The sequence below is a fragment of the Rhincodon typus genome, chromosome 28 (genome assembly GCF_021869965.1).
Source record: "Rhincodon typus isolate 14 chromosome 28, sRhiTyp1.1, whole genome shotgun sequence".
In the NCBI taxonomy this organism is placed as follows: domain Eukaryota; kingdom Metazoa; phylum Chordata; class Chondrichthyes; order Orectolobiformes; family Rhincodontidae; genus Rhincodon; species Rhincodon typus.
Genome location: NC_063359.1, coordinates 30306401 through 30327406, shown reverse-complemented (window position 1 = coordinate 30327406; position 21006 = coordinate 30306401). Strand labels below are relative to the sequence as shown.

Below are 21006 nucleotides of genomic sequence, written 5' to 3'. Positions count from 1 at the left end.
GGTCCAGACCCGAAACGTCAGCTTTCCTGCTGCTTGGCCTGCTGTGTTCATCCAGCTCTACACCTTGTTATCTCCTTAAACTTTGTCCCTGTCTTGTGCTGTTAGAAAATGGTTTCCCAGGCCCTGGGGCTATTCCGAGTGTGCAGCAACAGGCTGAGATCTCAGGGAAATGCTGACAGAGTTGGTGTTGAACACAAGAAAGAATTTGCAGTCCCTTTCCAACCCAGGTCGCTGACCAGACGGTGTGAGACTCTGCCCCCAGTGCAGTGAACTCGGGTCATTCCGGCTTTACAACAAATACAGACCCCGGTGAGTGAAGGACATAGCCAGAGAGCCCATGGTTAAACAGCAGGCTCCTCAATCCCTCGCCAATGAAAGGCTGCACCCTGTGTACCCTTCACTGCGGGAAACTGGGCCCAGCCATTGTTGTAGGTTTAAAGGAAAGTTGGAAAACAAACTGACTGGGACCTGTCAAAGTACATCTTGGATACTCGTTGTGTGTGGCGTGCGATGGAATTCGAAGTGTTAAACTCAGGCGAGCTTTAATCCAAATTGAACTACACCTGAGGATTTCATTCTATTCCCTTCCCCAACAGGACGAAGTGGAAAAGACAGACGGCAGTGGGACTGGAACTCTTGGCAGAGGCAGGCAATTACTCGGCCCTGCAGCGTATGTTCCCATCTCCTTACTTCTATCACCCCAGTGTCGTCTCCAACCTGGAACCGACGGCTATGTACATGTACCGGGGTCCTGCCGCTCCTCACCCCGTCATCCAGCGACCCCTCGTCCCGCGGGTGCTCATCCACGGACTGGCAGCGGGGGGCGAGCAGCCGCCGCCTCTGCCCGGCCTCGCAGGTGTCCTTCCTCGGCCGCCACAGCCACGGTGAGCCGCCCTCACCAGGCGCCCCTTTACAACCTTATTCCCCACCGCTTGGACTTCAGTGGGAATCTCACTCTCGCTCTCTCTCTCTCTCACACACACACACACAGACACATGCTCCAATATTTAACACAAAAAAAATGTGAAACCATTTGTAAAGAAGATTGTATTCAACTCTATTTATGTTATTTTTATTTTCAAACTTTTATTGTGTAAAAAGTGAGAGGTTTTAACTGTGTTACAAACATAGTTTTAATTTAAAATTGTTTCAATTTATCTTTTGGCACCTACAGTTTATTATTTTCATTTAAAAATATTTATAGTTTTTTTAAAAGCAGCAATCAATTTCGTGTTAAGGAAACAGTAATTGGTTTAAGGTAATGTTGCACTATTTAAAATACTTTTTGTTGTTGCTGGACATTTAAATTGTACAATTTATTTATTTTAAACTAAGTTACAATGATCGACAAGAGTTTTTTTCCCTGTAAAATACTGTAAATACTTTGTGAACGCATACAGCTTGATTTTTAACCGTGCACACGTTTTTGGTCCAGTTTTCATGTTGTCTTTTGACTTTTAGTTGGTGTAGATTGAAGGCGGAAAAGTTCACTACCCAGGTCCCCAACCCCCACGCCCCCTTCCCACACATACACACACATTCCCACCCCCACTTAAGCCCCCCACCCCCTTTAACACAAGTCTGATTATTTATTGAAAGCTGGAGCAGCAGCGGAGTTGGAACAGGCAGCTGTTAGCGCGGCAGCCTGGGAGCGGCACCCAGGCTCCGGGAGCCTGACAGATGGGGAGCGAGGGTGGCTTGGCATTCTCCGGCGTCCTCGGCTTCTAACAGATAGAAACAAAGCAACAGCAACAGAAAGAAAAAAAACGAGAAAAGAATAAAGACAGTACAAACCCACACACACACACCATTTCCCAAAATTCAACAAGTCAGCAATAGCAAGTTGAAAACAATTTGACAAAATTCTAAAGCACATCCAAACCTAGTTCTATCTACACCCCTTCGTCCGTATATAGCCGAGTGCTTTTGCTTGGAAATTGCTGTTAATTGAACACATCCCCACTCCCCTTTCAATTACAGATCTTAAAATATTTACAGCAATGATTACATCGCCCGTTTCCACCGCACGCCCTCCAACCTGGCTATTCAAAGCTAATCTTTAGCCAGAAAAAAAGTGATGGATTGTTGCTTAAATTGAATGTCTGTCCTTTAGAACGGTGCTTTTCAATGCAAATTCCTGTAGCTGCCAACAACGCGTCAGTCACACATCAGTATTCCGCTTAACGCAGAGAAAGAGCTGGGGTCCGAGGTTCACGTTCCGTTTCTAAGCATCGAGTCTTTTTCTATCAATAGTTTGTCAGGACTTTTTTGTATTTGTTTTGCAGGCTTTCCCAAATTAGTGGTTTCTTTTCCCGTTGAAGTCTCTGTTTTTGTTTACACTGTCATTTGTAAAATACTGAAATACAAATCATGACAGAACGTCCAATGCAATTCCATTCATTTTTTAAGAAAATTATATATGGGTCAATAAAGGATTCGCTCTGATTTATTAAAAAAAAACTGAAAAAAAAACTCAGGTGTGTACCTTCAATCCTAGGAGCCTTCGAACTGGTAACGACCGTTAGAAATTGAGTAGAATTAAAACAACCAAGATATAAAATAAAAATCGAAAGAACTGTGGATGCTGTAAATCAGAAACAAAAACAGAAGTTGCTGGAAATAGCTCAGTAGGTCTAGCAGCATCTGTGAAGAGAAATCAGAATTAACGTTTCACCGGACCCGAAACATTAACTCTGATTTCTCTTCTCCAGCATCTTCTGTTTTTGTTTCAAGGCATATGTCACTCGTTTCGATGGGGACTGAGGCTGAACAGCCTTGATATCGGCTCCTTTTTGGTTATTTCCCCCCGGTCCTTACTTTTTGATCATTCTTTGCTGACAGGATGTGCAGGTGAAAAGTCTGAGCTCTGTTTTGTTTCCGTTGTTTTTTCCCTGTGCAGGGAGGCTATGTCCCATCCTGGGCAGGGGGAAACCCGAACGGAGATCAATAACCGATGCAGGAAAAAGATGGAGCAAATGGAATCTTGGGGCTTGGAAGTACTTGTACAGTACAGCTATCATCACATCTAGAGTTACCATAAGACTCTTGCCCAGTTGTAGTTTTGTGTGTGTGTGTGTGTGTTGGGAGGGGGCGGCGTGGGAGCCCACTACCACTTAAACCAAATTGAGCTAATGAAAATGTCGTGACAACTATTATCCAAGCCTCTACGGAGCCCATATGATGTGAAAATTAACACCCTGATTTTTATTTTAATGTTAACGAAACCTCGCCATTATCAAATGTGTATAAATAATTCTTGGAGAAAGTATTCAGTGTTGACGGTAAAATTTGGGAGTTTAAGTCCTAATGCAGTTTACAAGTATTTATAATTAACCGGTTCGGATAGGTTAGGTACACCTCCGGGGACAGGTAGGACTTGAATCCAGGCCTGCTGACCCAGAGCTAGGGACACTACCACTGTGCCACAAAAGCGCAGCGACAGCGGTTTATGGTCTTGTACATGTTGGGGTTTGGGTATTTTATGTAACAATTTGAGAAACAGTAATTATCCTTTCTCAAGATGTTGCATTTCCTAGTTTCTGCCCTTAATGGGTCAAGCTAGGTTATTTGTGGGGACTAGCGGAAGTGTTTGTTGTAAGAAGGGTTCGCAATTACGAATTTTGAATGCCTTTAGCTTACTGGAAACAGGAACTGACAGTTCCCAGTAATGCAATCACTGACACATAACAGTACCACAAGCGATAAAAGTCCATCGGACTGCTTCTTGTAGTTGGCGAGAGCAGGTGATCATCCAATACATGTCCAGATATCCTTGTTTCGGTGCAACTAATTTCCATTGGCACCCGGTTATAATAAGGCATGAACGAGGGTTCTTAGAATCAGATGCTCGAGAATGCGAGTTTAGCTGTGTTGGAGGGACCGGGCAATGTTCAGTTTTCTTTGTGTATTGCAAATAGTTCCTGAGATTATTTGCTTTGATACATTTTGCATCATAAAAAAAGACTGTTCTAACTTTGGCAGCCGATGTGTTAAAATCATGTTATCACAATAATTGGGGAATTACATTGTTACCATTTCAGCAGGGAGCGAAAATGTTTTAAAATGCGTCATTATTTGATTGAACGTTTTATACTAGCATCGCATAGTTGTCCCCAACTTCCAATGGTTTCCCATACCCCGATTTCGTTGCGTTGTAAATTTAAGGCACTTTGTTTTTGCAGAGTTCTTAAATCCAAAATCATAAGTAAAGCCTGTTCTGAGGATTCTTTCCCCCCCCGCTCTCCCATTTAGGACAAATCTCCAGTAATCCTTAGATGGCTGCAAGATGTATCTCTGTAACTGGATACATTTCCTTCCTGCATCTAGCGGCGGTGGATCACAAAACCAAGCAGCAGTTTCTCTCTGCTGCCGATCACATAAAACCTCTGGTCCGCTTGTGTGAAGTTCATTAATTTGTATGGAAGTCTATAACCTGATCTCAAAAAAAGATGGTCTTCTCTTCCTTCTGCTATGGCAAAGTGAAAGACACCCATGCAGCAATGCTAATTAGCTATTTTTTGACCTTAATTTCTTTCTATTTTAGATATAAATTGACAGGTAACAGCGCAACTATTTATACCCGGGTATTTTCAGCAGTTTTCTTGGTTTTGAGAAATCCCGTCTATTCATTGTAAAGTCAGAGATTGCTGCCATTGTCTCCAAGAATAAATATATTGCATCTTCTTCCCAGCAAAACAATTTAAGCAATTTCCCTTTGTTATTCAAACATCCAAACTGCCCAGGTTTGCTGTTCGCGAAACTGCAGAACAGGTCACACGACCTCCTTCATCTGTCCTATGTTTAAAGCTGTAGTCCCAAAATATAACAATTTTATAAACTTCATAAATAAAAAAAATTCTGTTATTGAATTTAGACACTAAAATATTTATAAAAATGAATGAAAATGTAACAAATCTCTTAATTACAATAAATACCAGAATGAATTAATTGCAAAATCAAAACTAGAAATAACATTTGATTTAATGTTTAAATAAGAATCGAGGTCACTTGTCACTCTCTCCATAAATCTGTGATATTAATAAAACCAGAATTCTCCGTTTTAAAAGCTTAATTTCTTGATGTGTTTGGAAATTTTGGTTTTAACAAAGGTAAGTTTTCTTTCTTGACATAGTTGCAATCCTGGACAAAACGTGACGTTTCGTCGGTCAAATTATGTTTTTTTTACAGTCGTTAGTGAGTAAGAAAACGAGAGACACCACTCCGGGACAAGCTTGTGAGAACCTTGTTATTACAATGAAGGTGTCGCTTCTCAATAGAAGGTTTGGAAACATAAACTATAATTACCAACCCCATCGCCAAAGGGCTTTTCGCTGTCAGGTTAGGATCTTCAGAATATACTTAACGCATAAAGTGCAATATTTCTGGAGAATTCGAAGGCTGTAGTATGCCTGATGAGGGAGTCGTAAGCAAGCTTAGAAAAATCAAACCAGATAGTGTTTGATCATTTCTACTATCGAGTGCTACATAGCTCTCATTGAATTGATGAAACATAGCACACAGTTTGTCAACGGTGTTGTATTTCATGGCATGTACATACTATAAATATTCATTGGTGTCTTCTTCCGCAGCTGATTAGATGGCGGTTGTATTCAGTTTATTAAAGGGTAATTCGTACAATTATATCTGCTGTATTTTCCGCATTTAATTCTGACCACAGTGAGCTGGGATATATTTGTAGAACAACGTGATGGCAATACATTCGTTTCCGTCCCAAGTCTGCCAGCTGTCAACAGACTCACTGTGGTATAAACTCAGGATGGGTTGAGTTAGAACCTTTCAGGCTTTTGAACAATCGTTTACGCGAAAGAGTGTCCATTCAGACGTCACTCTGGAGTTGAAAGCCCACATCGTGAAGCCAATTTAATGTGGTCAGCGAGGTGCACCCTTTACACCAGCTGTAACTACTGTAACCTGAGAGTATGTTGTGGCCTAGCTCAGCCTCAAAGTAAAGACCCTGGATTCAACTCGGATTAATATGAACTAGTACCAGCATTATACCTTGAATTATATCAGCGCTCTGAAGTGACAGTGTTGGACACTATCCTGGCTGGTCTGAAATCTTTTTCTCCTCCATATTTGTAATAACTGAGTCGTCACTCCTGTTAAAACGAGAGAGTCAGAATAAGAGAGAAAGGGGCTTTCAGACTAACGCGGTTAACAACCCGCTGCCTGATTTCAAGCCTTAGTTTCTTTTATATACACAAAACGGGGTGGAGCAGTTACCAATTTACTCTCAATCTGGAAATGGAGTTGATTGAAAGGAATGATTAATCTAATTAAGATAGAAAATGAAGAAAAAAAACTATTCCTTGCTCTAGACTCGAAACAGGCTGATGATGAGCAGAATTTCTAATCTATTTCTTTAATAAGAATTACAATAAAATCACCAACTATTAAAGTTATCCAGGTATTTCAAATACACATTTTTTCTTTAAAGAAATGGCTCTGTGATAATTAGCATTTTCTAATGATCACCTTACAATGAACAATGAAATTATATCAGCATCATTATTAGGTAGGAGTCCAAAATACAATAGACGGCCCCTAATCCGAACGTGTCAGCATCAAAAACAGCTCAGACTAGCAACGTACTGTTCACTGGGTCACTGCTAACGAAAGTACAGGATTCGAAGTTAGGGGAGACAATACTGTTTAAATATCAGCGTGCTGGAAGAATAGAGCGGACAACAGGCACTGTGTCCCTACGGCAACGCGATGTTCAAAGAGTGACTTTCCCTTTTAATTTACACTGCTAGTTCTAAGTGAAATTTTTAACCAGTGAACGACATTTTGATGCCACCAGTCATATCTCCAATGACACTGATATTCCACACTGCGGAGTACCGTTAACTTCGGTGTGCTAAAGGCACGGGCTGATGTACAAAGTGGATGTACACTTGAACAAAGTTACCCGATTTGATAAAAGACTACAGCAATAAGGAGGTTTCGTCTTAAATAGGAAGTGTCATCACTGGCGGTGTTTGGATAAGTGCTGTCTTGAGTGTGCGGTACTGAGCCTTGCAAAACAACATTATATTTCCCCAGTAAATCACCGACCGCATGTTTGGCCAGTCCGTGAATTGTAACAATTTTGTAAAATTTGCACATCCGTTACTCCCCTCTCTCCAACCAAAGCCCACGCATCAGATCTATTCAAAGTTCAAGGAACTGAACCTGGTCCACCGGAGGGAATACTGGAAACAGCGCAGTAACTCGAATTGAAAACAAAAGTTCATTGATAGCTCACTGTTATGTTAATATTAAATAAAACACAGACACGTGATTAAATGTATTCAGGAGAGGGCAGGTACATTCAGGCTCTGTGGTGCGTGGTCACCTTGATCTGGACAATTCTCCTGGTTGTTGTTTGGCTCTAACCTGATTCAGGTCTTTATGTTGGAGCCTCCTGCCTGTGCCCTTTGCAGAGGGGGTAAGCTGCTGAGTTATTCCTCGGGGACAGCCGGTTAAATGTAAACCGGCACCGTAGCAGTTGGCATCGAGGCTGCTGGATTCAGGTCACGCAAGTCAGTGGCAGGAAGCTGCTGTCAAATTGTAGCCATTCCATCCTGGCCACCGAAAAGTGAGCCATCTCACACCCTTACATGTACTGCCTGTGTACATTACAGGGAATAACACAGCCTTATCTCTGGTTCGAAATCATACTGAGAATCTGTTCTCGGTGTTTTCTGACAATGTCCTCTGCGCTTTGTAAGGAACCCGCGTCCGCCCAGGACACACCTGCGTACAAAACGGGGCTTCACAACTTGTGGAAAAGCACTGACTTATTCTTCATTCGGACACATTTCGGTTATTCGATACTTTACAGACCATACCCCTGGGAGATTGAGTCAATGGAACAAGACGTACCTGTTCCCGATTTAAATTTCTGCAACAAAGTCACATTTCAGCCGCTGGCTTGAGTACACACTGCTGCCGGCTTTGATGCGTTGATGAATAAAACCAGGCTCAAATGGAATGATTAGGGGAAAAAGGAAACAGGCATCGCTTGAAAGAAAACACAACAAAAAAGGCTCGAGAAAGGAGGGCAGTTTGGTCCTTTCATATCTTTCAAAACCTTCAGAATCGACATTCAATCATCTACAATTCAAAATGAAAACGCTCCCTTTCTAATGTGGAAGATCTGAGCTGTGTACGGCGCTTGCTATATTCACTGAACAGAAATATAATAAAATATATCGGTGTGTTTACACTGATGAAGAAAGACTCCTGTAGTTCTCTACGGGTTAGGAGACAAAAGAAGTTGCCCAAATGCTTAGGAGAGAGTTAGGGCTAAGTGCACAGCAGCTGATTAAATCAAGAAGTTTTTTTTTTAAAATATATTTATTTCGAGAAAATCCGCTGTTTAACTACGCTTGTTAGCATGTGAAAGGGTCTGGTAAATCCCTCCGGCCTTGGACAGGATTCTAGCCGACTCAGGGTTAATGAAGTGACGGACAGAGTCTCTCCCAGAACAAAAAAAGCAGCACAACAAAACGAGAGGATTCTGCAAGGATTGACTTAAACCCAGGGGATGATGAGAGGTTTCATCTAATCTCATTGCTTAATAATGAAATCAAATAAGGGCACAACAAAGTTTAAAAAGAAATAAATCTATAACCTATCAAAACCCAGCTCAAAGAACAAAAAAAACACTCCAGTGGATGAGGTTTACAACAAGCTCCAATTAAAACCTGAAGATGAATTCACTTTTTTTGTTTTAATGTGTTATAAAATTAACCCAATAATTTTCAAAACCATATAACATTTATCAGCGAGAAATAACAGAACAAACCAGGGAGAAACAGCACAGATGAATTTGAAAACCTTCTAAGAGAAACTCAAATCAACATTAAAAATGATAAAAGAACAGATCTTTAAAAATACAAGATTCAAACAGGACAAGTGAAATAAATTCAAATATTTCCAATTTATTTCTTAAAACATCTTGAATTTCAATAAATGTCAGTCCCATCCTTTTATATAACCTCAGTTCAATTGATTTTACATTTCATAAAGGGCATTGATTTTAATCAAAGATTCGACCTTTGAATTCAGACCACATTAGGTAAAATGATTGATAACAGTACAGGTGATGGTATGTTTTTAGGTTGGATTACAAATATTGTTAAAAGGTGCCTTCAAACTGCCTGTGAAGTAACTCGAAGCAGGTGAAACCACTTGCATGGGTGACCTGAAAATTTGGAAGCTAATAGATTATAAACCCTTGGATATAAGGCAGCCTGGATACCCATGGCAAGCCCTCACAGTACAAAGCAGAGAGCTACAAACTGATAGTTCAAGAAGATGCAGGAAAAATAAAACAAGATTGTGCAAATCTTCAGACTGGACAAACCCACAACTTTGCTATCTGATTATTTAGCTTGTTAGCTTTCTGCATTCCACAGCTATCCATTATATAATGGAATCAGTAAATTTTGTTATTCTTTGCTTTAGATGCAGTATTTAGAAAATTATAACCATGGCTTTTTTCCTCTGTCCTGCAACAGACAGACCTTCCTTGTAGGGATGTAGAACACTGCTCCTCTTAACTTGGATATCTGGGTTTGTATCCCAAGCAGACAGATGAAATGAAGCATTTTTCCCCTTCTCCAATGTGCAGCTGCACATCATAATTTATTACAATACTAAAGTTACGCCTTCAGGACCTGGGTTTGTATCTGATATGGGAGGAGACTGGAGGACGTATTTGCTTTAAGTGGTACAAAGCACCTTCTGTGAAATTAATTCAAATCATTTTTTCATCTCCATGCAATAAGTTACAAGTAAATTTTCTCTCTTTTATAAGCACAATTTGAAAAGACACAACAGCAGTTCAGGACTGAGATAAGAGTGATGATTCAGGAATTTGCTGGACTCAGCTCAGGGCTGTTCACTTCATTTTGACGTCACTTGACCTGGGTTAACAGCATCACGCTTGACAACGTACCCCCAGATGTTTGCAGTTGCTTCAGATGTTTTCTGACTGTGGTCTGCGGTTTTTTAGAGGTTTTTGCTTCTTCTTTACCTTATAAAAATTTTCTCCAAATCCATTTGAATATTCAGACTGCAGCAACGAAGCCACTTTGCTCTTAACGAACAAATGTCCATCTAAGCCAGACCTGAGAAAGGAAGACAAATACTGAAAGGAGCAATTGCATAGAACAAGAATCATGTGTGAGTTTAGACAATAAAGTAGTCATCATGCTACTTTAGCATTGTGCAGCAGGAAATGAAAAAAATTCTGGATTACATGGAGATACGTTCCATGTCTCAATCTCTCTAGAGTAGCATCAATTCAAAGTAGCCTAATAATTTACAAATTTGATTTTCATAAATTCTACATCTGGAGCAAAAATGAAGCAGCAAATATTTACACTAAAAGTTGTTGCAATACACGTTATATTAACATTCCATAAATGTTCCCAGAGATCAAGTCATGCTTCTTTATTATATAATTACCAAATCTTAAAGATTTAAAAAGTTGCAGTTACATATTTTGCCCCATAAAAAGAAATAAGAATATTGGCAGAATAAATTTCCAAGCTGCATTTTCAAATTAAAAAAATGGTGTGGAACTCAAGTATTCACTTGTATCCTTTATTTATCCATCTTAAATACTTTGAAAAATCTCACTTTTTAAAGACAGCAATACAACCATTGGTAAGTAGCATTTACACTCACCAAATGGGAGAGAATGAAATTAAACAGGCACGCTAATCTGAAGCTTTTAAAGAAAACAATTTATTTTCTATTTGGAAATGATTTGTTGATATGTAGATGGACAATAGGTTATGCTCAGAGTAGGTGGATCTCTGTTGAATCATTTGCTTTGTGTGGTACCCAATGCTTTAAAAACATTGGGAAAGTAGTTGTCTGTTAAATGTTACCATGTAGTTTTGTTAAATAAATACTTTGTCTCTCTTCAGAGGGGTTGTATGTGATATAAGCAACACAAGCCAAACTCATTTATTATGTTATGTGGAGTTCATCAGTTGCAGAGTACAATGACTTAAATAATTGCTTCAGTTCATATTTTCAAAATGTCTTTGCTAGCCTTGTATATTTCTAGCTGCCATTCTAGCATGTGATTTAATTGATGATTTCATACACTTTAAACTGATGAGATTGACAAAGAATGCTCACCAAAGGAATGTAGTTGTAATTTTGCACGAATGCTTTGTAACAAAGCAAGGACCCCATGCTCCCTAAAACATTCTGGTTATTGAACTGACAAATAAAGGGCTAGTACTTAATCAATAGTTACCCTGATCATCCACGGAAAAGAATGATGTAGGAAGTGCTTAGCTCTCTGACCCATCACAGGGAGTCACCATAGGATAAAACCTTTTTTTGTACATTCAAAGAGATGGGATTCCTTTAGTCCTGACCTTTGCAGACTGTCTTCTGGAGAACATTATTAGGGAACATACAACACTGCATACAACTGAAACACTGAAATATTTGTAAGACTTAGGATTTTTTTTTTCCCTACAGAGAAAAGCATCCAATTTAAGAAGCTGGAGAATACACTGGTACAATTAAAACATTCTCTAACCAGAGTGATCGTTTCCAAGAGGTTTATATATTACAATTTCAAATGGCAAGTAAAATTATTAGCCAGCTTTACTGCATCTTAAAATTTACACAGTACTTTTAAAAAAATGTACAGTTCCTGATCAGGGATTCCTAATCAGGAACCGAGGACACTAGTCCAATCAGCGCAATGGGAAACCCTGAGAAGAGTACCACTGTCTATTGGATTGGGTTTCATGCTATCTTCTGTTTCTAATTATTACTATAATTAATATAGAAAAGCTGAAGCCTTCATACAGTATCACATGCAGGAGTGATAATATTCAAAACACCAGCACTCAACAATATTTTGTGTACTCTTTCATTTGAAACCATGCATGGAGCTCAGAAGAATGAGAGATGATATCATTGAAACATATAGGATTCTTAAGGGACTTGACAGTGTAAAAATTGAAATGCTGCACTGCTCCTTATGGAAGGATCTAGGACTAGAGATTATAGTCTCAGAATAAAAGGGCAGCCAATTTAAGACTGAGATGGGAAGGAACCGCTTCTCTGAGGATTGAGTATCTTTGGAACTCCTTACCAAAGAGAACTGCGGGGACATAGCTCTTGTGTATATTTAATGGTGAGATAGATAGATTCTTGATCAGTAGGGTATTTAAGGGGAAAAGGGGGAGAAAGTGGATGTGATGAATGTTGGATAAGCCATAATCAAACATATTGCATGGCAGATCAAGCTCGAGGGACTGAACAGCCTACTACTCCTATTACTGCTTCTTTTGGTCTTATGAAAACATACTTGACATGCATCTTCATGTGTAGTTCCTCTTGTAGATATTTTTTAAAATCAACCTGTTCACAGATATTATTACACACCTCTGCAGTAGATGGGACTTGAACCTAGGCCTCTTGCTCCAGAGGTTGGAGTGTTACCACTACACCACAAAAGCTCCTTATTGTCATTCTTGAATACCGAAAATCATCCTAGATGCCAGGCTAGAAAATAATTAGCTGTTTAATCACCTTAATAGAAAGGTTCAGGTCAGTATTTGCTAGCTGTGACAGTGAAGAACACGGCCGGGGTCCCCAGTTTTGGGCACATACTTGTAATTAGGCTATGGACTTCTGTGATAACTTGACAATTAGTACTACACTCTAGCCAAGCAACAGGGCAGGGGAGAGGACACATACTTTAAATGGTTAACAAATTACACACCTCATCTGAGTTCTGCATTACTTAAAAGTTTTAGTGCAGTCAATGACTGTCTATGACAAACAACACTGGATTTGAGTTACCCCCACAGTTCTGAAGGCTGCACAGTCATCAGGTTTTCAGTTAAAATGTAAAATGTTTTTGACCAATGGGGTATCACAAGTCTACAAGTATCATTAAGTGGAGCAGCAGAAAAAAAAAAGTAAAGTCAAAAATGCAGTAGTGAGGTAGTGGCACTCCACTTCAATGCTGCTCAGTGCCAGATAAGCCATAGAGGGACTGACCGAGCGCTCATTAATTCAATTACAGAGTCAGACAGTTTGACCAGTAATATTGTTTTGTATCAGATACACAAGAGAATAAAGGAAGTTGTCTTTTAATTATCACTAATTGGTGGAATATACGATCTTATGAAATAGGTAGTACTAGGCTATTCAGGGCTCACATCTGCTCTGCTATTAAATAAGATTCTGGCTGATCTGTTTTTGTTTTGAATTCCACATTTCCTCTGATGACTTTTGATTCCTTTGCTGAATAAAAATTTATTAACCTCCAACTTAAAAACATTCAATTAACCTGCTTCCACTGCCTTGTACGGCACAGTTCCAAAGTTGTAGAAAGAAGAATTCTCTCCTCAACAATCCACCAGTCTCATTATTCAATTAGTTGGTATAATGAAAGGATATTAGGAAATGAAACGTATAAAAAAACCCCATTAACTTCAAAAATATTTCAGACAGCTTGCAACGATAACATGCTCCTTAATCTAAAGCAAAACAAAACAGCCTCTAGGGGAAGGAAATTCTCAGTGCACAAAAACAATGATTAACATACTTTGTAACTTGTGTTACTCCCCTGTCCAATTCAGCTTTATGTAGTTAAACTGTTCACCGTTAAAACACCAAACATTTCTGGACCCCCAAAGAGATGCTTTTGCAGAGACAATGAAGGGCAACCTTAAGCAATTCTACATTTTCTCTCAATGATGATTCATTTAAGTTTGGCATACATACTTCAGAGGAAGCCGCTCATCTCCAGCACTAGCTTGCCAATTGCCTCGATGTTAATTCAAAGCTATAAGAATTTATTTTCTGCAATCGAGGCTGCTGCAATTTGCGAAGTCAGTCAAGAAAGGGAGTAAAATAAAAGTTCCGAGGAGCCGGGAAAAGGAGTTCAAATGAGAATAATCTAGCAGGGGAGAAAAAATGGCCCAATAGTTTCTCCTGTCAGATGTCTTCAGCTCTCCAACTGTTCTTTCAGCAGCACAGAGTGCTATCAAAGTTTGAATAATGGAGGTCAGGGACAGCGTTAAATTAACTTTCATTCTGTACTTAATTTTGTTTGAATCGAGACTTCAGATGTAACTCAGCTTCTGTAAGTGAAACGTGGAGGAAGAAAATCAATGAGAATTTTAGTAAAATCATGAAATTATGACTGTAAAATCCACATAGAACTCTCATGACCTGTTATAACTCTGTACCCAGTTGACTCCTGCTCTATCAAAAGTCCCATTCTGATCTTGCTTTACAAGGGTTGATGACAGTCATACAGTGGCAGTACAGACTATTGTATTAGCAGTTTAAAGAAAAGTGAACTTGATATTGTTTCGTCATGATAGGGTAATTAGAACAGGAACCATTTCACTGCATTTGAGATGTGGGATGTACATTATGCATGAAATTTCAATTCCAGTTTCCTATTAAAAATATATTGCACAAAAAAAATCTAACTTCACCCCTTCTCATCTTGAAGTGCAAAAACTGTCTTCCTAAAACTACAGGCACTAAAACCAAGATCTATAACTTGACAGGTGTTGTTCATTCTATGGAAGACCACACAATTTCACACTAATTTTACACTTATACAAGGTAGATGGACAAACATAACTGGAAAGTAAACAACAATTTCAAAGGTCTTTAGAATTCAAAACACCATCAAAGCAAAGTGATATTCAACCACATAAATAACAAATGGACAACACCCATATAACAGATTCACACCATATAATATTACATTCAAATGGTGCTTCAAGGTCTACATAGTTCACTCGTGGGAGAGGATTCATTGACATTTCATGGAAGCAAAATGTTTCAATGCATGGTTGATGAGCTTTCTCCTCAATGGATTCTTTGTCAGCAAAATCCTTTCTCCAAAGCCACACTTGAGAAAGCAATAACAAGACACTAAGCACAACAGAATATTCCATGTGAATTTGGTTGGAATTTTTGTTCAGAACAGAAATAGTGGCCAGCCCTCAAAGGGTTAAAGCCAACAGCAAATCGTGTAATCCTGTGATACACTGCTGTCCCTCCTCACGGAGCATCCCACTGCACTAACGACTGTCAGTGCATTATTACCGAGGATCAAAGCCCCCAACCCTGTCTCACATGCTCTTTATCAGCTAATCACTCTATTCATCTTTGAATAATCACTCTGCTAAATCCTCTCCCTATCTCCCAGCACATGGGTATTTGATTCCTGATGGCCATCTGCCGGTAAGGGTCAAGCAGCAGAGTCAAGCTTCCTTGTCCCCAGTGGACTTCTCTTGGGAAGTCTGGTCCCTGACAGTGCTTTCTGCTCAGCATTACAGACACTTTAGTGGATGGCTGCAAATGAGTTAAAAGACAATTAGGGAATCAAGGTAATGTCACCTTCTGAGATTGGTGAATTCCTTTTTACTTTCATGGTGAATAATTTAAATAAACAATATTAGTAATGTAATATGTAAATAGAGGCAACTTATTGAATAAAGTCAATACAAAAGTATAAAGTCAAGACTACTTATTATAATAGTCTTCAATAATGTGGCCACATGCTCATTTGAAATTCTTCTGTTTGTTGTAAAGTTAACCTGTTTACCAAAGTGGCACAGCAGTATTTCAATCATACGGTCATCATATTGTTGCAAAATTGGAAGTCCTTATTCTTTCAGTCTCACTTTCCTCCTGCAATCTAAATGCTTTTGAAACCAAACCAATTCACGATCTATTAATCTAATTTTCCTCCCCTATTTCTCTTGCTCGGAGAGTCCTGTTTATTGGTCTTGGATCTTTGCCCAAGCCTCTTGATTAAAATAAAATTCACACAAATCTTTCCAATTCTCACCTTTAAGTAGTATTTAATGGATCCCAAATCCATGTGAATGGAACACAATAGAAACATCAGTGTACAAAATTAGAAATAATTAAAAATTGCTTCTTTATTCAAGAATGAGAATCAAAGGTTACCCTAAATGCACCAGAAATCACAACAATGAAGCAACTTTCTAGGATCTGTTTAAGTCTTTCACCAGCTCGAAATGTTAGTTGCATTAATTAATGTATAATACATGCACATATTACACCAAGACTGAATGTGAATACAATGTACTCTATATGTCAAAAAAATTCAACCATTTCCAAAGGGCACAATATTAAAATTAGAAGAAAAGTTGAAAATTCTTATGCCTGCTAACATCCTGCAACTTGAGACATTATTTTCCAATTTGTGAACATATGCATGCTTTATTGAGAAAAGTGCAAAGCCAAGAGAAGCACAAATTTTCTCAGAATGCATGGGCACCTTATCCTTGTGAAATACAAAGTAGTGGGCTATTACTAAAGCAAAATACAACTGCTACCACATTCTGCCACGCTTTCACCTTCAAATGGGATTATGGGATAACTGGTTGATATGAGCTGCAGTGTCTGCCATGGCTGTCATCAATACTGTTTTATGATGGACAGATGAGAGGCATGTTTCCCCAGTGCCTCACATTGTGGCATTGGGCACTTCTTTGTCAAAAGGCTGAGTCAAAAACTGCTACAACTTATCCAATGCAGTCAAGATTAGATCCATCTCTGATTCAGACTTTAATTCTAGTAGTGTAGCTGTGGTGAATTTAATGTGAATTACAATTTTAGAACAAAAAAATCTCTGTCCTAAATTCAACACAAAATATGAAGCAATGATGCATTTTACAATGCAAGGTAAAGTCTCAATTACTTATAAACTGTTTAGCAGCTGCCTGTAGTCGGAATTGGTTTAACTTTTTGCTCAATGGAAATAATCTCTCTTTGTACAGTGCAACACAAATACTGAGGGCATGTAGTAAACTAGCCACTGATAAAATGCTCTACTTGTACTAATTTCTTAGTAAAAGAGATTTTACAAAGCAGATACTAGAAGCTTTCTCTGTATTTACTGAAGGAAAAGTAAGTTGTATTGACAAGTTGTCAATAAATCTAGGCCCCTAAACTGCTCTAGACGGTCAAAGAACAACAGGCAAGAAATTCAAAGAATGGCAGCTACATGAGATAAAAAATCTCCATTGTTTCCGTTATAAGGATTATGGAATAAAGCCTCAGGGATCCCTGCAACCGAGGGTGCACCATTCACAAACAGACAACTGCATGAGACGCTAAATACAATCTGATCAGCTGAATGGGAGCCAGTTAGTCCCTTACACTGTGAGCGACTATCCTAACAACATTTGTTCTGTTCTTATCGTCTATTTTTGATCACTGATTTGTGTGTCTTGCAGGCCATTCGCTATGAATTCTTCTCTGATTTATGCAATCTGGACCATCTATCTTTCTGCAAACCATTTAAGCACAATTCTATATACAGCCAGCAGGAGGTGCAATTCTACTGAGGCAATCTACCCTCTGTTGTTCTACCTAGCAGACTAAGAATTAGCAAAATGCCCCAAGATGGCTTTGGGACACAGAGCCATACAATGCTGGAATCTTACACCCTGTTTGCCACCAAGCATTAAGATAGCAGTCACTACACTTCTTGTTTACCAGATATTTGAACATTGAATGTTACAGAGAACATTAGGTAGATATTTATTCCAAGAACGTTATACCATGGAAATACAGTTAAAGATGATCAGTCCCCTGACTCTAAAGGCCAAATTCCTGCAGAAAGTTCACCTTTTAGTGCCAGTTATTTACAATATTTTGTGGTATTGTGGCAAATGAAGTAAGAAATTTACCAATAATGAAGGGAGAAAAATGGAGCCTAGTAGTTGGTTCAAAGAACTTTAGGAAAGTCATATTTTCTTTCACAGAAGTTATGAAACAGAAGATGTAAGTCAGCCAATCAAATTTATACCGGTGCATTTCTTCATACAAAACATCTTCACCAATCAATCTTACTCGTTTTGCATTCTTTTAATGTTCTTATTCAATGACAAGGCAATTACCTTTTAAAGTACGAATGGATATGGCTTCAGCAACATTTGTGCAAAGAATTCTGCATTTATTCTACCAATCTTTGTGAAATCTTTTTCCCCTCTCTCCTTAGTTTATCAAAAAATGATTCACTTTATTGTGTCATTAAACAATAAAAATCATATTTACCTGACCAGAACCCCCTAGTCTTGACATTTTCCTCAGCCCCAATTGCAAATCCTAAATTATAGGGTCATCAAGCTGTACAGCTTGGAAAAAGATCCTCAGTCCAACTCTTCCATGCCGACCAGATATCCTACATAAATCTAGTCCCATTTGCCAGCATTTGGCCCATATCCCTCTAAACCCTTCTCATTCATATATCCATCCAGATTCCTTTTAAAATATTGTAACTGTACCAGTCTCCATCACTTCCTCTGGTAGCTCTTTCCATACACGCACCACCCTCTGCGTGAAAAAGTTGCCCCTTAGGTCCCCTTTAAATCTTTTCCCTTTCACCTTAAGCTTATACCTTCTAGTTTTGACCTCTCCACCCGAGGGGAAAAAATCCTTGTCTATTCACCCTACCCATTCCTCTCATGATTTTATAAATTCTTAAGTTTCTCTTCATATCTCCCTCTTCTCCCTGGTTATATCCAAATGTATATACCTTGCCTCTTTACGAATGTTCTTATGTCACACATTAGGATATCTGAAGTGGATCTTGTGCAAGTTGAGTATTATCCCTTTGATTTTGTATTCTGTGTCTGTACTTTTAAGACAAAGAATGAGTGTCTATTCCATGGCCTCATAAACTTCATTGCCACCTTTAATAATTATATATTTTAAGCTGTACCTTCTTCCCATATTCTTACTTCCAAAGTGTATTCTTTCATATCTACATTGAATTGCATCAGCTACTTTTCTTCCCATCTAAGATGCAGTCCTCTGCAGTAGGTGCCATAATTTGCCACACTCCAAAATTTGTCATCAACAAATTTCTCTATCGTTCCCTCAATTCCCATGTCTGGTTAATTTAGGTTTATAGCAAGTAGCATTATGCTAACACAGACCCATGAACAGCATTATTTATCATGCTTCCCCAGGAAACCTCCCTTTGTCTCTATCCTTTTTCTTCCATCCTCCAAGATCCATCTATGCGCAGAATATCACAAACATAGAAAGTCAGTCATTGAGATCATCGTATTTGTGCTAATTCTTTGATATGGCTATACTTCCCTAAATTCCATCGACGTTAGAAATCTCTTAGTTCAAATACATTTTGAAAAATCAGTGCAAAATCCATATACTGCAGTTTCTTTTATTTATTGTTATTTCTTCATTGTTTTCAAAAGCTGGAGAAACAGAAATAGAATTAACTCAGAACATCTATTTAAGATTCTGTTGTCCAACTGACTCCTTTTTACATCACATAACCAGAAAATATCTACCTGCCGAACTTCAGGTTTTTAGTCCCTCTCTTCAGCTGTTAAGGCAATTTCCTGGATTGATGGCAAATTCCATCCATATTTTTGTTCCCCCTGTAGTTCAATTTCTTTATATTGGCTTGATTACAATAGAAAACCAACAACTGATGTTTATATTGGGATTTTAATGCAAAGAAAATTGTGGCACAAGGCACTTTGCAGGAGCGCGATTAGAAGGCTTTAAGGAATGTTAAAACAGGAAGGGGAGGTGGTACGGCATAAGTATTTAGGGATGTAAATTTAGAGTGTTGAAACCAGATTCCTGAAATCATAGCTAACAATGCTTAGATGAAGGGGTGGGCTTGGTGGGATACAGAGGAGGTCAGCCTGATACTGGAGGGCTCCTGTCACTGACAAATCTGTTAGCCCAGCAAGTCAATATCTTCAGGAAGGATGATTAAAAAAAAAATCTATAAACAAATATTAGCAGCTCTGGTACTGGTTTTACTTTAAGATAAAAATCGTCTTTATTTCAACTTCTAATTTGTGAACAAGCTTAAATCAATAGGCCAAATCCACACAGGCTGCAAATCATCGGATAACCTAAATTTACACACTAGGCTTGTAATAGAATTCTGAGCTGTGCTAAGAATCGTTGTAAATATTATTTTTAAAAGGTGCAAAAGGTTAAAAGAAAAAAAATCTTAGAGTTAATTAGTATAGACAATTATATCGGTCTATGTCCAAGCAATAGTTATCAACAGCTAAACAATACAGAAAAAGAACTAATTATGACTGAAACCTAATCTGTTCCAAAAGTAGGATTCTTCACCAGGGAACCCAACAGCACCAAATGACAATGTTAAGTTTCATTCAAAAAAAAAAGGCCCAACTTGCCAGCTGACAGGAGCATCCTTAGCTAACAGGTGCTCAGTTTACACAAAACTCTTATTGCTTTTTGTACTAGGTAACAGCTGTTTACTGAACCAGTTTCCCCCAAGCAATCCCCTGACACACAGAGGGAGACAAGTGAGTGTTTTGAATCAGGTCAAATTTAAATTGTTGCCTATTCTATTAGGTGCAGCACAAGCTGTGATCTGACACATTATTACAGGCATTACAGAGAATAATAAAACAAAGTTATTGTCAGTAAACAGACCTTTTAAAATTAGTCCTTTTAATTAACACTACATCTTTTGATGAGCAGAACAGAAGAGCGCAATAGTTTTGATTACTTTGCTAATAGTGCTCTCACTATTTAGCTTTAAAAAGACTAATTTCTGTACTACATTGTCCAATTATAAAGATAAACAAATATGAAGGATCTTATCCAGGTCAGGGGAAATATTTGGGAAAAAGGTTAACAAATCTCTATTCTCCTTCTTACAAAATAAGCAAAGCAGGCAGAAAGTTTGATCTACGAAATGTTATTATTATAGATGATACTCAGTTCAATTAAAAAGACACAGATAAAGTTTTCGTTGCAGGTCTGAAGTATTTCCAACGTTTTTGTGACATATAAAGATTCAGAGACAAGAAGGAAATGGAATTATTCCTTTAATATTTACAAAATCAAATTCATCCAGTCTCCAGTGTTTTGCTATTTTTCGTTCAAGACAATGGAAAAAAGTTAACCAGCCTATGCTGGAAGTGA

The 21006-nt window shown here is 38.5% G+C and overlaps 2 protein-coding genes across 5 annotated transcripts in view; one reads left to right on the top strand and one right to left on the bottom strand.

Annotated features, from left to right (window-relative positions):
• The window catches only part of barhl1b (BarH-like homeobox 1b), a 10288-nt gene extending 9400 nt beyond the window's left edge, over positions 1 to 888 (top strand). The window contains exon 3 of the mRNA XM_020537386.1: positions 597 to 888. Coding sequence (XP_020392975.1) covers positions 597 to 888 — 292 coding nt within the window. The remainder of the gene's footprint in view (positions 1 to 596) is intronic.
• Positions 889 to 8934: 8046 nt separating this feature from the next.
• ddx31 (DEAD (Asp-Glu-Ala-Asp) box polypeptide 31) overlaps positions 8935 to 21006 on the bottom strand; it is a 94039-nt gene continuing 81967 nt past the window's right edge. For 2 of the 4 annotated variants that reach the window (XM_048613525.1, XM_048613526.1), the window contains exon 21: positions 8935 to 10139. In XM_048613525.1, coding sequence (XP_048469482.1) covers positions 9989 to 10139 — 151 coding nt within the window. In that variant the 3' untranslated portion in view covers positions 8935 to 9988. Of the gene's footprint in view, positions 10140 to 13787; positions 14142 to 21006 lie in introns of those variants that run through there. The other 2 variants (XR_007265048.1, XM_048613527.1) reach the window with 1 other exon arrangement.